The sequence below is a fragment of the Thalia democratica genome, chromosome 5 (genome assembly GCF_965202585.1).
Source record: "Thalia democratica chromosome 5, ktThaDemo2.hap1.1, whole genome shotgun sequence".
Classification (NCBI taxonomy): Eukaryota; Metazoa; Chordata; class Thaliacea; order Salpida; family Salpidae; genus Thalia; species Thalia democratica.
This window is the reverse complement of record NC_139169.1, coordinates 72,415,324-72,431,722: the sequence shown is the minus strand read 5'-3', so window position 1 is coordinate 72,431,722 and position 16,399 is coordinate 72,415,324. Positions and strand designations below refer to the sequence as shown.

Below are 16,399 nucleotides of genomic sequence, written 5' to 3'. Positions count from 1 at the left end.
TTTGGCTTTGTTTTTTTTCGTGAATAAACTCATGCTTAGTTTTAATTAAGCACACCATTTTTTTGTCAGTTTATTTTAGTAGGTTAATTTTTTAATATTATTAGATAACTAAATCTTATGACTTAAGTCGGCTGAAGTATTCTCCGGTTTTATCTTTTTAAATATTGATATATTAATTATCAATACAAAAAAGACAAAGAAACCTTTGGTTGTAAGAACAGTTGAATAAAAAGTTATCTTAAATATTTAATTTCAGTAGTTTTTGTTTATTGTAAGTCTTAAGTAGGTTTAAGAATGAATAATGTTTAAGACTATATCTTAAATAAAAAAAAAATATATTTTACAGGAAGTTTTTATGTTTAACATAAAAAACTTCCTGTAAAATATATATTTTTTTATATAAAATATAAATTATAAAAAAAAAACTGTCAGTAAGTTGGTTTTAATAATTTATTTGTTAAATATTATAACCACATCTTACTTAACTCAGCTGAGACAAGTTCAGCTTTTTTGATCTTAAACAATTTTTTTCTAACTTTATAAATGTTTGATTAAAAAAAAATCCTCTGTTAAATATAACATTTGAATAATAGTAATAAATTAGCTTTAATCTAATTAAAAGTAAAGCAGTGTTAGTCTGAATCTTAAGGTTTGTGATAATGTTTAAGACTACATCTTAGATTTTTAAAAGTTCTTGTATTTACCACGAATTTTTTAAAAACAAATTTTATAAGTATAAAACAAGTTGGATTATTTTCCATGTTGAGTAATAAATAATGAGTCATGTTCAAAGTCGCCCACCTATGAGGACTATTATATGATCATAACCCCCCGCTTGTTAATAACACAAGTGTAACAATCGATTATTTAACAACCTCATCTGATCTTTATTTGCGTGCTGATTTACAGTTTTGTGAAAGAATTGCCACATAAAAATACTTAAACATTAAAAAACATGTTTAAACCGGCAGACCAGATCTGCCGATTGCTCCGTGTCTTGGTGCGGACCATTGTTCGTTCATAAAAATTATGAGAGAAACGCTGTGAACTAAGTTAACATCATTTAAATTAACTATATATGTGTTTAACTTACATTTTAAAATCATGTTCTTAAAGATTACCGCACTCTAAACATCAAGTTGCAATCAAATGTTCACTGAAGGATAAAAATAAAAACTGTACAAAAAATTCAAAATGAGCTGCAAACTCGTAAATTATAAAAAATATCACCATTTAATAATTGTATTGATTTAATAGTAATTAAACAATTTTTTAAATGATTGCTTTAGTCTATATGTCGTACTTTGAAGTAAGTGTTCACGGAGAAATTTACAAATTTCAAACTGCTCAATTACAAGAGCAGCTGCAAATATTTACAAGTAGTTAATAAATTTTAAATCTACAACAACTATTATTTTCTTACTCAGGCTTACCGGCGTGAAAGAAGAAACATAGTGATTAGTGCAGTTAACTAATCTTTATAAAACTTGAAAAAACTTTTAGAAATTTAATTTTTCTTGTCACTCAACATTTAGTTTATTTTATATTAGAGTTATGTAGCTTTTTATTAGTAAAATTTAACACCTTGGTACTAACAACCCTGACAATTATGTTGACTCACAGACAAGTAGCAAACAACCATAGACAATACATGTTTGGTACTAAAACATCTATAGGGCTGGAAGATAAAGTAAAAGGTATTTTTTTACTCAACACAAAAGTAACTTAAAAAGGTGTTGCTTATTTTTAAAATTTAGATTATTGTTGAAAATATTAATAAGAAAAATCGTGTATGAGTGAAATCGAATGTTAATTAAAACTAACTAAAGTGAATAACTTTTGTGTAGGATATTTTGTAGTCAGCGGTAAAGACTTAACAGAATAATTCTTTGCGAAACGGAATTTTTAAACAAAGTCTTTGCTTACCAAGTAAATAAAAAAGAAACAAACAAAAATTCTTGAGCCTAAAATTTCAATGAAAGGATCGTTTGGTAAGCACTATACTAGGGGTGGGCCAGATGTAAAAAAAAATCCTAGTTGGGCCTGAGCAATTCATTTTTATTGAATATACAAAAATTACTCAGCATTAAAATTCATCTCGACAAAACTCCAGTTTTAATTGCCCTTTTTTACTGTATCTTATGTAAGTTTCAAATTAGTCGTTAATTGTACTTAAGAACTTTTTGTTTTTTACTTCAAAACCCACGACACCTAGTGTAAATAAAAAAAAATATTTAGAGGACCAGGCTTACGTGCACGCGGGTCGGATTTCCCTTAAACTTTGTAAAAATTGGTGGGCCGCACTATTCCTATCCCTATTTTAAACAGTTCATAGCAAGTTTTGCCCTCTACCTTATTGTAAATATTGTTTTTCTTCTGATTGTATTTCTAACTACTGGTCAACACAGAAATTAATTGCCTTTATAAAGTTTAATTAAACTAGTACTATAACTTTTAGCATTGTATTTTCAAAAACTTTAAAGTCTCGTTTTCTATATATATTAATATTGAAGGAATAGTTGTTTTCAATTATACACTGTAAATAAAGTACAAATAAAAGAAAACGAAATACTGTTTTTTACAATTAGAATGCTTTTGTAAAAGTTTACTTTAAGCAAACAAGATATAGTCACAAAATATCAATTAAGTTTTTAAATTTTTTTTGTTAAATCTTTAACTTTCACAATGCTTGTTGCTAGTATGAATAACTTAATTTATTAATATTATTATCTTGTTATCTAAACAATTTTATTTATTAAATACATTTTTTATTTTGTAACAAAACTGTATTTGTTTTATAACTAAGTTTAGCTTATGCTGCAGCAGTCTAGTTTTTAATTTTTGAAGGTTTCAATATAAGTTAGTATTTTCAAAAGAACAATTGCTGCTGAAACTTATAAATATTAATTGTCAATTATGAAACATTAGACACAGTTGTGTACCATAAGTTTTTAAAATTGTTAGACTCTTTTTTAGGGTTTATTGGATCCAATGAAACTTTTACTATAAATTATTATCTAAAAACTTGTGCAAGTATACTCATAATTTTTATATTTAACTTGTGTATTTATTATATTTTTTGTAAAATTTCACTTTAAGTAAATTAATAAACCTTTGACTGTACTTTAATTATGTTAAAACCAAGCAATTGTTTTTTTTTTCAACTATTATGAAAAACAAATTTACTATAACCTAATCGTGTGACATTTTTAACAGCAAGTATAAAGCAAAACTTTTACATTAAATGCTGAATCGTTAAAAAAAGTTAATGTTTAAATTAAGAAAAATTAACATTTAAAAATTGCGTTTAAAGATTCTAAATTAATGTAACTGAAACTGAATACAAACTAAATCTAGGTAGTTATAGAGAGAAAAAAAAATAATTTGTTCCGTCGATATAGAGTTTTTTTGACAATAGTCACTTAACACTTTCATAGTTATAAAACTGGTTATCAAAGTTTTGTTCTAATTTACTTTACATTAAAAAATTGTATCTAAACTTTTTATCAATAATATTTATCTTTTAACAGTTTTAAATGATTCATATCTAATTCAAATCAAAATTCTGAACGTATTTAAACTAATAAATCTAACGTTTTTTTTTAAATTCCTTTGACAAAATTGAGCTTTTTGATTTACCTGAAAATAATAATTAAGTGAAAAATTAATCTACTGAATCTTTAATTATGATTGCTAACATGCTTTTTCGTGAGTATAAAATCAAGTAATTTTTTCGATCTTTACTTAATACAGGTGTTTGTAATTTCACTTCCACAATGGCAAGAAAATCCAAATCGCTAAAAAACAGCAATCATGATGGGGAAGAAAATGTTAGCAGAGATTTTTTAAAACAAAATTATAAGTGTTCTTTAAAAAACTCACAAACAGCAATTTGATTTTACAATCACCATGTCAAGTGGATTTTACATTTTGTTAGGTTTTAAGTTCTAAATTTGCTCTTGCCTAAGTTTAATTTTTGTTAACAGAGCGCTAAAAGTTCGAGGACTATCAAATGGCCAATGGAACAGCATAAATTTGCTCTAAAGCTGCTCACTGACATGACCTCCATGAAAAATCGGGTATGTTGAGTTATAGTTTTTATGAGTTTAAAACCTAAGTTGTGTAAACATGCGAAATTAAAGCAATAGCCTTCATTAAAATTAATTAAAAAAATTATTTCAACTTACACAGCAATGGGTATGGCCGTTCCTTGCACCAGTGGATGTAAACTATGTGAAAGATTATTTGACTAAGATCAAAAATCCCATTGATCTTGAAACTATGAAGGACAAGCTCAAAGCCGGGTGTGTTTATGTTTAATATAAATAAATAGTTCTGTTTTTAATGAATTAGTTGTCAATTTCAAACTTGCAGTAATAAGTTAAATATTATTATTTTCACTACTAAGAAGTTGCAATTCTACATTTAAAAATATTTTATAGCTAGTTAATTTAAAGCAGGGATAAAAGGTGATAATAAAATTTTTATTGTTAAATTAAAATAAGTGTTGTAATTTGTAAAAAATAATTCTATTTTTAAGTTTTATAAAAAAAAATTTTTAGAATGTACGATGCGCCAAAAGATTTTGAAGCTGACCTCAGGCTGATGATTAGCAACTGTGAAAAGTACAATGGGCCTGACCACCAAATCACAAAGAATGGAAGAAAAGTCGAAGAATTTTTCAATTCTAGGTATTTAAATTGAATTCTTTATAGTTTTAAGACGTTAAGTAAATCAACATTTAATATCTTTTAGTCTCTTGCATTGAAAATTAAATCGAATTTTTACACCTTATCAAAAAAGTAGTTAAAAGTTAAATTCTACTGTAAAGTATGAATATTTGCTTTACATATTTTAAATAAACTATTGTTTTACAAAGTAACGCAAACTTAATGTGATTAGTCTTTAGTGTAAAAGTTAGCTAGTAGAACTAGTATTCTGTATTGAACTAAATTTCAGGTAAAAGTATAAGCTTTAAAATTTCGTGCAAACAATTCTGTTTCAAATTAAGCATCTTAAATTATTCAAATACAATCTATTTTATACATTTCCCTACATATATAAACTAAACGTGTAAACCTGTTCAGGTGGCAGAAATTGCCTTCAGGCGACATCCAACCCTCCATCAGCGCTCCGTTTACTTTCACTTCCGCATCCTCCCACCCAGCAGCAGTCAAGCATGAGAAGCGAGCGGGCAGGAATCCCAAGCAGCAACCGGCGCACCAGGTGCCGACCACCACTACTCCCCACAACGACGACGCAGATCTCGACGGTTACGACACCGACGACTTCATTAGGACCATCGAGGATCTTAACACCCAGATCAGCCAGGTGCAAAGCAAACAGCGCGTCCTTCAAGCCGCCTTCGACAAGTATAAGAAGAAGAAGAACAAGGCCGCTGGCAAGCAGGTTTTTATTGCTATCTTATACAGGAATTATTTTATTAAAAGTTTGATGTTTAAATATATATATTGCTGAAAAAATTCCAGTAAATTTCTATAGACCGTTTATGACAGAAACTTATTAAGTGTTATATGTAGTATATGAAATATAAAAAATAAGTTATTGCTCAATTACGTTTTTAATATTTAAAGTTTTGTAAAAGAAGCAGCCAAGGTAAAACACATTTATTTGTCTATTTTAAAGTATGATTTACAAGTAGTTAGTAAAGATTAAATTGTATGTTTAATTTAGAATGAAGGCAAGAGGAAGAGACCTGGCCGCCCTGTAAAGGAAGCAAACGACCTACCTGACTCATCATTAGACGAACAAGTAAAACAAAAGAAATAGTTAGTTTTTTTCAATAATTACTTACACTTGTACTTATGAAAAAAGTTGTAAACTTTGCATTTTTGATATTTAAAACCAAAACACTTTTAAGATCTTAATATTTCCTTAAAATTTACAAAAAGTGTTGTTTATGAACGTTTCATAGCTGTATTGTACAGTTAAGTAGAATGTATTGTGAAGTTTGAAGCCGCAATACATCAAAACTAAGTAATGTTCAAAAAATTAGATAACAAGTTTTCTGCATATTTTTAGAACCTAGATAAAATTTCAAATGTTGTAACAGTAAGAAGCAAGATGCATCTTCGGCGGCTGGCAATTTCGACGGAGACAACTCCAACAGCCAGGCGGGCGACAACAAAAACAAGCCGATGACCTACGATGAAAAACGACAGCTTTCCGTGGACATCAACAGTCTGCCAGCCGAGGAACTGGGAAAAGTTGTTGACATCCTTAGAGTGAGTGGTCGTTCTCATTGTTAAAACTTTTAAAGTTTAAAAAGTATTGAATCATATTCACTGTAGTTCGTCTAATAATGTCATAGAACTATCGAAAAAAATGTCGGTAGTTAAACTCGAGAGTTAAAGTTGTATGGTATTTGTGAAAACAAAGTTTAGAATATTATCGCTTGCATAAGATCTTAAGTAAGTTCAGCTAAAGAATAAAAAAAAATTCAGCCATGTGTGAATAAAGTTAAATAAATACATTAGAAAACCAAAAGTTTATGTAGTGGGTAAGTTAACTTAAAAAAAAACTTTATATGAAACGTACAGCTACTATTAGATAAACAGTAAGTTTGAATAAAACTTTTAATTATTGAATTAGAACTCGGACGTTTACTAATCTCAATAATCTTGACCTTATATACATTTTTTCAAACCTCAATGTGAAATAAAGTTATGTAATACTTGATTATATTTTAATGTTAGTATTTTGCAGAAAGCTAATGAATTGCAAATTTTTACATATTACTGTTTTTAGCTAAAACATGTGATTTTCCTTTGGAAAACAGTTGTAATAAAAATTTAAGTATTTAATGTAAGTTCATATTTATCAATGTTATTTAATGAATAAGTTTCTTAAAACCTAATAAAACTTCATAGATATTATGTTTATACATCAAGTATTTCTTTTAAAATAAAATTCTTGTTACCTTTAAGTTTGTTTGTTCAATGCATAACATATAACACTCCATAAGGTTAAATGCAACTAATAAACTTATCAAGCTGTTTACATTAGCAGTTTTTATTTCAATTGCGACAGAAGTGAAATTGAAAAAGCACATAAATTTTGTATGAGATTTATAGTTTTACAATATTTACATTAAAGATGCATGAACCTGCTTATAGAAGCTCCGACGATTTAGTAATTGAATTTGATACATTGAAGCCTTCGACTCTCCGTGAACTAGAAACCTTCGTTCTAGGATGCCGCAAGAAGTAATACAGTGTGAACTTGACTAGATAACTTTATTCTAATTCTTAGTAGTTTGCTAAAACCAATTAGTTGCTTTGTGAAAACAACCTGTCTCGTTTGTTATACTTTTCTTTATTTTCTAAGCAGAAAAAGCTTTCTTGACTAAAATGTTATGTTTGAAAAATAGTTTGTGTTTTGTTTTTTCTGTTGAATAAATGCTATAAAAACTTAAGTGGTCTCTATTCTTATATTCTCAAATTAAGGATTTAAAGTTTCAAAGAGAAAATATTTAGTTCAAGTTGCTTTAAAAAAAAATCTGTAAAAATTTTTGGATATTTGACTCAAATCATACAAAAAATCCTAAATTACTATTTATAAATTAAGGTTAAAAATATCTAAAGCATTCTATACTTTAATTAATGTATTTTGTAATGATACATTTACCTAAAATAAGGGTAGCGTAATAAATATATAGTATCTAGGCTGTACAAAAAATAGTTGTTTTAAAAAACCAATATTTAAAAATATCCAATAAAGTTCCCTAAGTACATTTAAAACTTAAGATCTCTGGAATTCTCTAGATATGTAGGAAAAACTTCAGTAAAATTTGTAGAAAACGAGTGGAATAAATATTTTTATTTTTTATAACTCGAAATGCACGCTTGTTTTGATAATAAATTTTTCTCTTTTGTTTGTAAAATAATGGTAAACGAAAACATCCAACTTAAAAGTTTTTATTAGACAAAAATAAAAATGCCACACAAAACTCAGAAAGTAAAAGAAAGTAAAAGCAGAAATTGAGAAAAAAAGCACGTGAATGACCAGCTAGGCCAAAGCAAAAATAAAAATATAAGTTAACATTTCTTTAATTTTCTTATCAAAGTAAAACTAGCAAGATATAAATCTTTACAATAGCAATATACTCAGCTAGTTTAGATTCTAATAGATATCCCCTAATAATAAAAAATACTTTAATTTGGTTTGGTTTGAAGAATGTAAAATGAGTTTTATTATTACCTAATTTTAATAATTTTTATTTGCTATTTATGCTCCATTTTTTAAATACTTTTTTGCAAAATTTAAAAAGACATTTGTAGTTGAACAAAAGTTTTACTATTTCCACAATTGCTGTTAAACACAATAGTTTAAGGTAAACTAGTTTTGTTATACTAATAGTTGCTGAATAAAATAATTATATTTTACGAAATATGATTAAAATAAAAATAAGTACACTATCATTTTGAGCAGACTTCTAAACTAGTTCTATAGTTACTGTTGTAAACTTTTCAAATTGAAAAACTTGATATTTATTTTTGATCATTTAAATTTTCTTATTTTTCAAATCGATTTTCTTTAATAAACTTTGGCTTTGTTTTTTTTGGTGAACAAACTCATGCTTAGTTTTAATTAAGCAAACAATTTTTTTAGTCAGTTTAATTTATATAAGTAAATTTTTAAATATTATTAGTTAATATGCCTACTTTTCTACCCTTATGACTTAAGTAAGCTGAAGTATTCTCCGGTTTTATCTTTTTAACTTTTTTTTGGTACATTAATAATAATATTACAAAAAGACAAAAAAAAACCCTCGGTTATAAGAACAGTTAAATAACAGTTTTAAATTATTTATAATATTTACTTAAGTATTGTCTGTTTGTTGTAAGTCTTTAGTAGGTTTAACAATGAATAATGTTCAAGAATACATCTTGAATTAAAAAAAAGAGTATTTTATGTTTAACATGGAGTTCTTTATATTAAATATAAATAAGTTTAGTTGTATAATTTTATAAGCAAATTTTACTTAAATCAGCTGAGATAAGTTCAGGTTTTTTGTTTTAAAACATATTTTTCTAACTTATATGATTTTTTGTTTATTATAAGCAATCCCCAGTTATTATAACACCTTGAATATAACTAACACTACTGACAATTAGGTTGACTTACAGGCATTTAGCAAACAACCTTATGCATATTACGTTTTGTGATACTAATAAGATAATAATGGCTGAAAGATGAAGTCAAAGGTATTTTATCTACTCAACACATAAGTAACTTAAAAACGAGTTGCTTATTTTTTAAAGTTAGATTATGGTTGAAAATATTAGTAAGAAAAATCGTGTATGAGTGCAAGTTGAATGTTAATTGAAACTAATAAAGGGAATAGGTTTTGCGTGGGAAACTTTTAACCAGCGGGAAGGATTTACCAGAAAAATTACTTGCGAACCGGAATTTTCAAATAAAGTCTTTGCTTGCGACGTAATTAAAAAAACGCACAAAAAAATCTTAATTTCAAAAATAGATAAGTATCATTTGATAAGCACTACACTAAGGGTGGGCAACGCTTTTAGTCAGCGGGCCAGATGTAAAAAAGAGTCCTTGTTGGGTCTCAGCATTTCATTTTATTTATAAAAATTACTCAGTATTCCAATTCATTTCGACAAAACACAAGTTTTAAGTGAACTTTTTTACTGTATCTTACGTAAGTTTCAAATCAAACTGAGTTCCAAGTTTTGCCTCGTAAAAGTACCAATGCCTTATTGTAAATATTGTTTTTCTTCTGAATGTATTTCATACTACTGGTCAACACAGAATTAAATTGCCCTTTTTCCGAATTACTTAAACTAATACTGTAACTTTTAGCAGTGTCGCTACGTATTGTATCTAATAAAGTTTTTATTACGTATTAATGGATTTATACAATGATTGTGTTTAGCATAACAACTTATGAGTTAACTCTTAGTTTCTAATTTTTTCTTTCAAAGCTTCCTAACGGCTCTACCTATTAAATACTTTACTGTCGTAAGAGTAATTATTTTACAATTATCTAAATATGTTGTTGACCATAAAAAGTGATTTTACTTTAGATAATAATCTATTTCAGACATAGCAGATCTAAATTTCTTTATACTAAAACATTGTTTTGTTTATTACAAAACATGCTGTCTAAGTGTATTATAAAGATGGTTTGTTGCCACCTTAATATTGATATTAGTTTTAAATAGTAGTGCATTTATTAAAAAAAATATTTAACAGTCATTAGAAATGAGTTTAGGATTTTTTTGGTAAAAAGTTTAAGACTTAGCAATAAGATATAGTTTATAAGTTAGACCAAAATAATATTTTAGAAAAAAAGTTTTAAATAGTTGCAAATAGTACAAAATGTAAACAGACGTAAAACTTTGTTAGAAAATTCTGACGCTTAAAAAACTCAAACTATGTAATAAACTAATATAATGAGAAAAACCTGTATGTACTATAAGCTAATCCTGTGACATTTTTAACAGCAAGTATAAAAAAAAACTTTTACATAAAATGCTAAATCGTTAAAAAAAAGTTAATGTTTAAGTTTAGAAAAATTAACATTAAAAAATTGTGTTTAAAGATTCTAAATTAAAGTAACTGAAACTGTTTACAAACTAATCTAGGTAATTATAGAGAGAAAAATTTAATTTGTTTTGTCGAAATAGAGTTTTTTTGACATTAATCACTTTAATATTTATAAAACTATTTATCAAAGTTTTATTCTAAACTACTTTTAATTAAAAAAATTGTATTTAAACATTTTATCAATAATATTTATCTTTTAACAGTTTTAAATGATTCATATCTAGCTCAAATTAAAATCATGAACGTAGTTAAACTAATAAATGTATCGTTTTTTTAAACATTTTTTTGACAAAATTGAGCTTTTTGATATACCTGAAAATAGTAGTTAAGTGAAAAACTAATCTTCTGAATCTTTAATTGTGATTGCTAACATGCTTTTTTGTGAGTATAAAATCAAGTAGTTTTTTCGATCTTCACTTAATATATGTATTTGTAATTTCACTTCCACAATGAAAAGAAAAACCAGCAGCAAGGATGGGGAAGAAAATGTTAGCAGAGATTTTATAAAACAAAATTATAAGTGATCTTTAAAAAACTCACAAACAGCAATTTGATTTTACTATCAACATGTCAAGTGGATTTTACATTTTGTTAAGTTTTAAGTTCTAAATTAGTTTTTGCCTACATTAACTTTTGTTAACAGTGCTCCAAACGTTCGAGGACCACCAAATGGCCAATGGAACAGCATAAATTTGCGCTAAAGCTGCTCACTGACATGACCTTAAAGAAAAATCGGGTATGTTAATTTATAGTTTTTATGAGTTTAAAACCTGAGTTGTATAAACATCTGAAATTTTAGCAATAGCCTTCATTAAAATTGATTAATAATTTTATTTTAACTTACACAGGAATGGGTATGGCCGTTCCTTGCACCAGTGGATGCAAACTATGTGAAAGATTATTTGACTAAGATCAGAATTCCCATTGATCTTAAAACTATGAAGGACAGGCTGAAAGCAGGGTTTGTTTATGTTAAATATAAATAAATAGTTGTGCTTTTAATGGATTAGTTGTCAAGTTCAAACTTGCAATAATAAGTTTAATATTATTATTTTCACTATTAAGAAGTTGCAATTCTGCATTTTGAAATTTCTTTTACAGCTAGTTTATTTAAAACGTGATAAAAAGTGATAACATTTTTAATATCACATGAAATAAGTGTAGTAATTTATTTGAAATAAATCCTTTTTCAAATTTTATAAAAAATATTTTTTCTAGAATGTACGATGCGCCAAAAGATTTTGAAGCTGATCTCAGGCTGATGATTAGCAACTGTGAAAAGTACAATGGGCCTGACCACCTAATCACAAAGAATGGAAGAAAAGTCGAAGAGTTTTTCAATACTAGGTATTTAAATTAAATTCTTTATAGTTTTAAGACGTTTAGTAAATCCATATTTAATATCTTTTAGTCTCTTGCATTGCAAATTAAATCGAATTGTTAACCCTTATCAAAAAAGTTGTTAAAAGTTAAAATCAACTGTAAAGTATGAATATTGCTTAACATATTTTAAATAAACTGTTGTTTCATAAAGTAATGCAAACTTAATGTGATTAGTTTAAATTTAAAGTAAGCTAATAGAATTAGTATTCTATATTGAACTAAACTTCAGGTAAAATTATAAGCTATAAATTTCTTACAAATAATTCTGTTTCAAATTAACCATCTTCAACTATTCCAATACAATCTACTTTATATAATTTCTAATATATATAAACTAAACGTGTAAACCTGTTCAGGTGGCAGAAGTTGCCATCAGACGACATCCAAGCCTCCATCAGCGCTCCGTTTCCTCTCGCCTCCGCCGCCTCCTCCAACCCAGCAGCAGTCACGCAGGAGAAGCGAGCGGGCAGGAAGCCCAGGCAGCAACCGGCGCACCAGGTGCCGACCACCACCACTCCCCACAACGACGACGCGGATCTCGACGGTTACGACACCGACGACTTCACCAGGACCATCGAGGATCTCAACACCGTGATCAGCCAAGCGCAAAGTAAACAACGCGTCTTCCAAGCCGCCTTCGAAAAGTACACGAAGAACAAGGCCGCTGGCAAGCAGCAGGTTTTTATTGTTAACTTAAACAGGAACTATTTTACTAAAAGTTAAATGTTTTAATGTATACTTTGCCGAAAAAAAATTCAAGTAAACTTTCATAGACCGTTTATGACAGAAACCTATTAAGTGTTATATGTGTTATACAAAATATATAAAATAAGTTGATGCTCAATTACGTTTCAAGTATTTAAAGTTTTGTAAAAGTAGCAGCCAAGGTAAAGCTAATTTTTTTTTTTTTAAAGTATGACTTACAAGTATTTAGTAATGATTAAACTGTATGTTTAATGTAGAATGACGGCAATAGGAAGAGACCTGGCCGCCCTGAAAAGAAAGTAAACAACCTACCTGACTCATCACTAGACGAAAAAGTCAAACAGATAAAACAAAAGAAAATGTTAGTTTTTTACATTAACTACTTGTATTTTTTAAAAAAGTTTAAAATTTTGCATTTTTGATATTTAAAACCTAATACACTTTTAATATATTAACATTTCCTTGAAGATTATAAAAAGTGTTGTTTAGGAACTTTTCATAGCTATATTGTACAGTTAAGTAGAATGTATTGTGAAGTTTGAAAGCACAATACATCAACACTAATGTTTAAAAAATTAGGTAACAAATTTTCTGCCTATTTTTAGTACTTAGATAAGATTTTAAATATTGTAACAGTAAGAAGCAAGATGCATCTTCGGCGTCTGGCGCCTTCGATTTCGACGGAGATAACTCCAACAGTCAACTGGGCGACAACATAAACAAGCCGATGACCTACAATGAAAAACGACTGCTTGCCAAGGACATCGGTAAACTGCCCGGCGAGAAACTTGGAGAAATTGTTCACATCATCAAAGTGAGTGGTTGTTCTCATTGTTAAAATTTTTAAAGTTTAAAAAGTACGAAATCATATTCAGTGCAGTTCGTCTAATAATATCATAGGATTTTTTAAAACTGTCGGTAGTTATACTTAAAATTTTTAATAGTTGTATAGAATTTGTGAAAAAAAGTCAAAAATATTATTGCTAGCATAAGATAGTACATACTTTTAATGTAAGCTCAGCTAAAGAATAAAAAAAAGTTCCAGCCATTTATGAATACAGTTGAATAAATACATTATAAAACTAAAAGTTATAGTAGTGGTTAAAAAAAACAACCAACTTTTAACTAAAAACCATTAACAAAGTGTACAGCTACTATTAGATAAATAGTAAATTTGAATAAAACATTAAACTATTTAGTGAAAACTAGAATGTTTATTAACCCCATTAATCTGACCTTATATATTTTTCAAACCTCAATGTGAAATAAAGTTATGCAATACTTTATTATTTCTTTAAAACTTAATTATACTTTAATGTTAGTATTTTGCAAAAGCTAATGAATTGCAAATTTTTTACATATTACTGTCATTAGTTAAAACCAGTGATTTACCTCGCGAAAACAGTTGTAATAAAAATTTACATACTTAATGTAGGTTTATATTTATTACATTTAATAAATATAGTTAGTTTAGTTAAATTTTCCTAACCTAATAAAACTTCTTAGATATTATGTTTATATATCAAGTATTTCTCTCAAAATAAAATTCTTGTTACCTTTAAGTTTGTTACTTCAATGCATTACATATAATATTCCATAATGTTAAATGCAAAATTGTAACTAATAAACTTATCAAGATGTTTACATTAGAAATTTTTATTTCAGTTACGACTGAAGTGAAATTTCAAAAAACACTTAAATTTTGTATGAGAATTATATTTTTACAATATTTACATTAAAGATGCGTGAACCTGCTTTGAGAAATTCCAACGCCGACGGATTTGAAATTAATTTTATAACATTGAAGCCTTCGACTCTCCGTGAACTAGAAACCTATGTTTTAGGATACCTTAAGAAGCAAAACCGTGAGAACTTGACAAGATAATTTTTTTTTTAATTCTTACTTGTTTGCTAAAACTAATTAGTTGCTTAGTTTTCTGTATTCATTACATATGTTTAATAAAGTTTATAAAAATTGACTTTTTACTAAAAACATTAAAATTATTAGTTTTGATCTTAATTAAAAACAACCTGTTTCGTTTGTAATACTTTTCTTTATTTCATAAGCAGAAAAAGCTTTCTTGACTAATTTCAAATTTTTTCCTAATATATTATATTTTAAAACTTTTTTGTGTTTTTATTTTCTTTGTTGAATAAATTTTTACAAAAACTTCAGTGGTCTCTATTCTTATATTCTCAAATTAAGGATCTAAAAGTTTAAAAAAAAAAATGTTTAGTCTAAGTTGCTTATAGAAAATCCGTGAATATTTTTGGATACTTGAATCAAACCATATAAAAAATCTTAGATTACTACTTAAATTTAAGGTTAAAAATACCTAATGCATGTGTATCCTTTAATTAAAGTATTTTAATAATAATAATTTTACTTAAAATAAGGATAGCGCAATAAATATATAGTATCTAGGTTGTACAAAAAGTAGTCATTAAAAAGATCATATAGACGCGTTTAAAATTTTATTAGAATCCTTTATTAATATTATTATCCTTATAAAGTTCCCTAAGTACATAAATACAATGAAATTAAGATTATTTTTTAGATATGTCGAAGAATCTTCAGGTAAATTCTCAAAGAACGGGTGGAATAAATTTATTTTTTTAAACTCTAAATGCATGTTTGTTTTAGAAACGAATTTTCTCTTTTGTTTCTAAAAACGAGCCAAAAGAAAACATCCAACTAAAAACGTTTTTATCAGACATAATTAAAAATGCCATACTAAACTTGAAAAAAATAAAAGAAGAAATTGAGAAAATGACCAGCTAAACCAAAGCAAAAATAAAAATAAAAATTAGCATTTCTTTTATTTTCTTATTTTAAAGTAAAACTAATAAGATATGAATCTTTACAATAGCAATATATTCAGCTAGTTTAGATTCTAACAAAAACCAACTGAAGATAAAAACACTTGAAGTTGGTTTAGTTTGAAGAATTTAAATGGGTTGGTTCATGAGTTTTCATTGTTTTGTAATAATAGTGTAACATTTAATAAGAAATATAATATTATTAAAGCGGCGGTTCTTAAACTTAAACTGAAGTAAATTCCATTCTTTTAAGGGGTAAGTTTTCATTATAACATATTATGAAAATTATAGTTTATAAGTTGTGTTTGTAGTTTACTAGTTAGTGTTTAACTGTTATTTTTTAAAGGTGATATAGCTCTATAATTTTTAGGACTTTTATATCTAATAAGCTTAAAATCAAATAATCTACTCATTTTCCTAAAAATAAAAAAATATTTGTAAGTTTGGGGTGTATTTCGAAATAATCTTCCACAAAGGGGTAAAAAATGAATAAAAAGTTAAAAAACCGCTGATTTAGAATATCTGTATTATATTCAATGTGGCAACTGCTTCAAATCGTTTCATGCTATAGATTGTTTGAAACTATCAAAAAATGAGTACGAGTTTTTTAAACAAGAGGATAGTTGTTATTATTGGACGTGCTGTGATTACATTTCACCAATTAAACATCAGTTGAAGCACCAAAAAATATTCAAGTTTATCTTTGTTTTTTTTTCATTTATGTTTCGTTAAACAGTCGATTATACTTTTTCTTGTATAACAATCCAGAAGTTAATATGTTAAAAACAATTTTGGAGTAGTGTTATTCTTGAACTATTGTAATAAAGACTCATTAAAGTTATACCTAGTTTTTGTTTTACTTTTTTATTATATATTTTTACTAGGCTAGCTGGTGTTAATA

The 16,399-nt window shown here is 27.0% G+C and overlaps 2 protein-coding genes across 2 annotated transcripts; both read left to right on the top strand.

Moving 5' to 3' along the window:
* Window positions 1-3,776: 3,776 nt before the first annotated feature.
* Window positions 3,777-7,230, top strand: LOC145836854 (bromodomain testis-specific protein-like). Its single transcript, XM_082944626.1, has 8 exons — window positions 3,777-3,830; window positions 3,987-4,079; window positions 4,192-4,304; window positions 4,563-4,691; window positions 5,088-5,409; window positions 5,695-5,789; window positions 6,074-6,245; window positions 7,117-7,230. The coding sequence occupies exons 1-8, from the start codon at window positions 3,777-3,779 to the stop codon at window positions 7,228-7,230; spliced, it is 1,092 nt and encodes a 363-aa protein (XP_082800752.1).
* A 3,809-nt stretch (window positions 7,231-11,039) lies between these two features.
* On the top strand, window positions 11,040-14,563 carry LOC145836853 (bromodomain testis-specific protein-like). Its single transcript, XM_082944624.1, has 8 exons — window positions 11,040-11,078; window positions 11,234-11,326; window positions 11,439-11,551; window positions 11,809-11,937; window positions 12,330-12,651; window positions 12,936-13,039; window positions 13,315-13,492; window positions 14,420-14,563. The coding sequence occupies exons 1-8, from the start codon at window positions 11,040-11,042 to the stop codon at window positions 14,561-14,563; spliced, it is 1,122 nt and encodes a 373-aa protein (XP_082800750.1).
* Window positions 14,564-16,399: the final 1,836 nt, after the last annotated feature.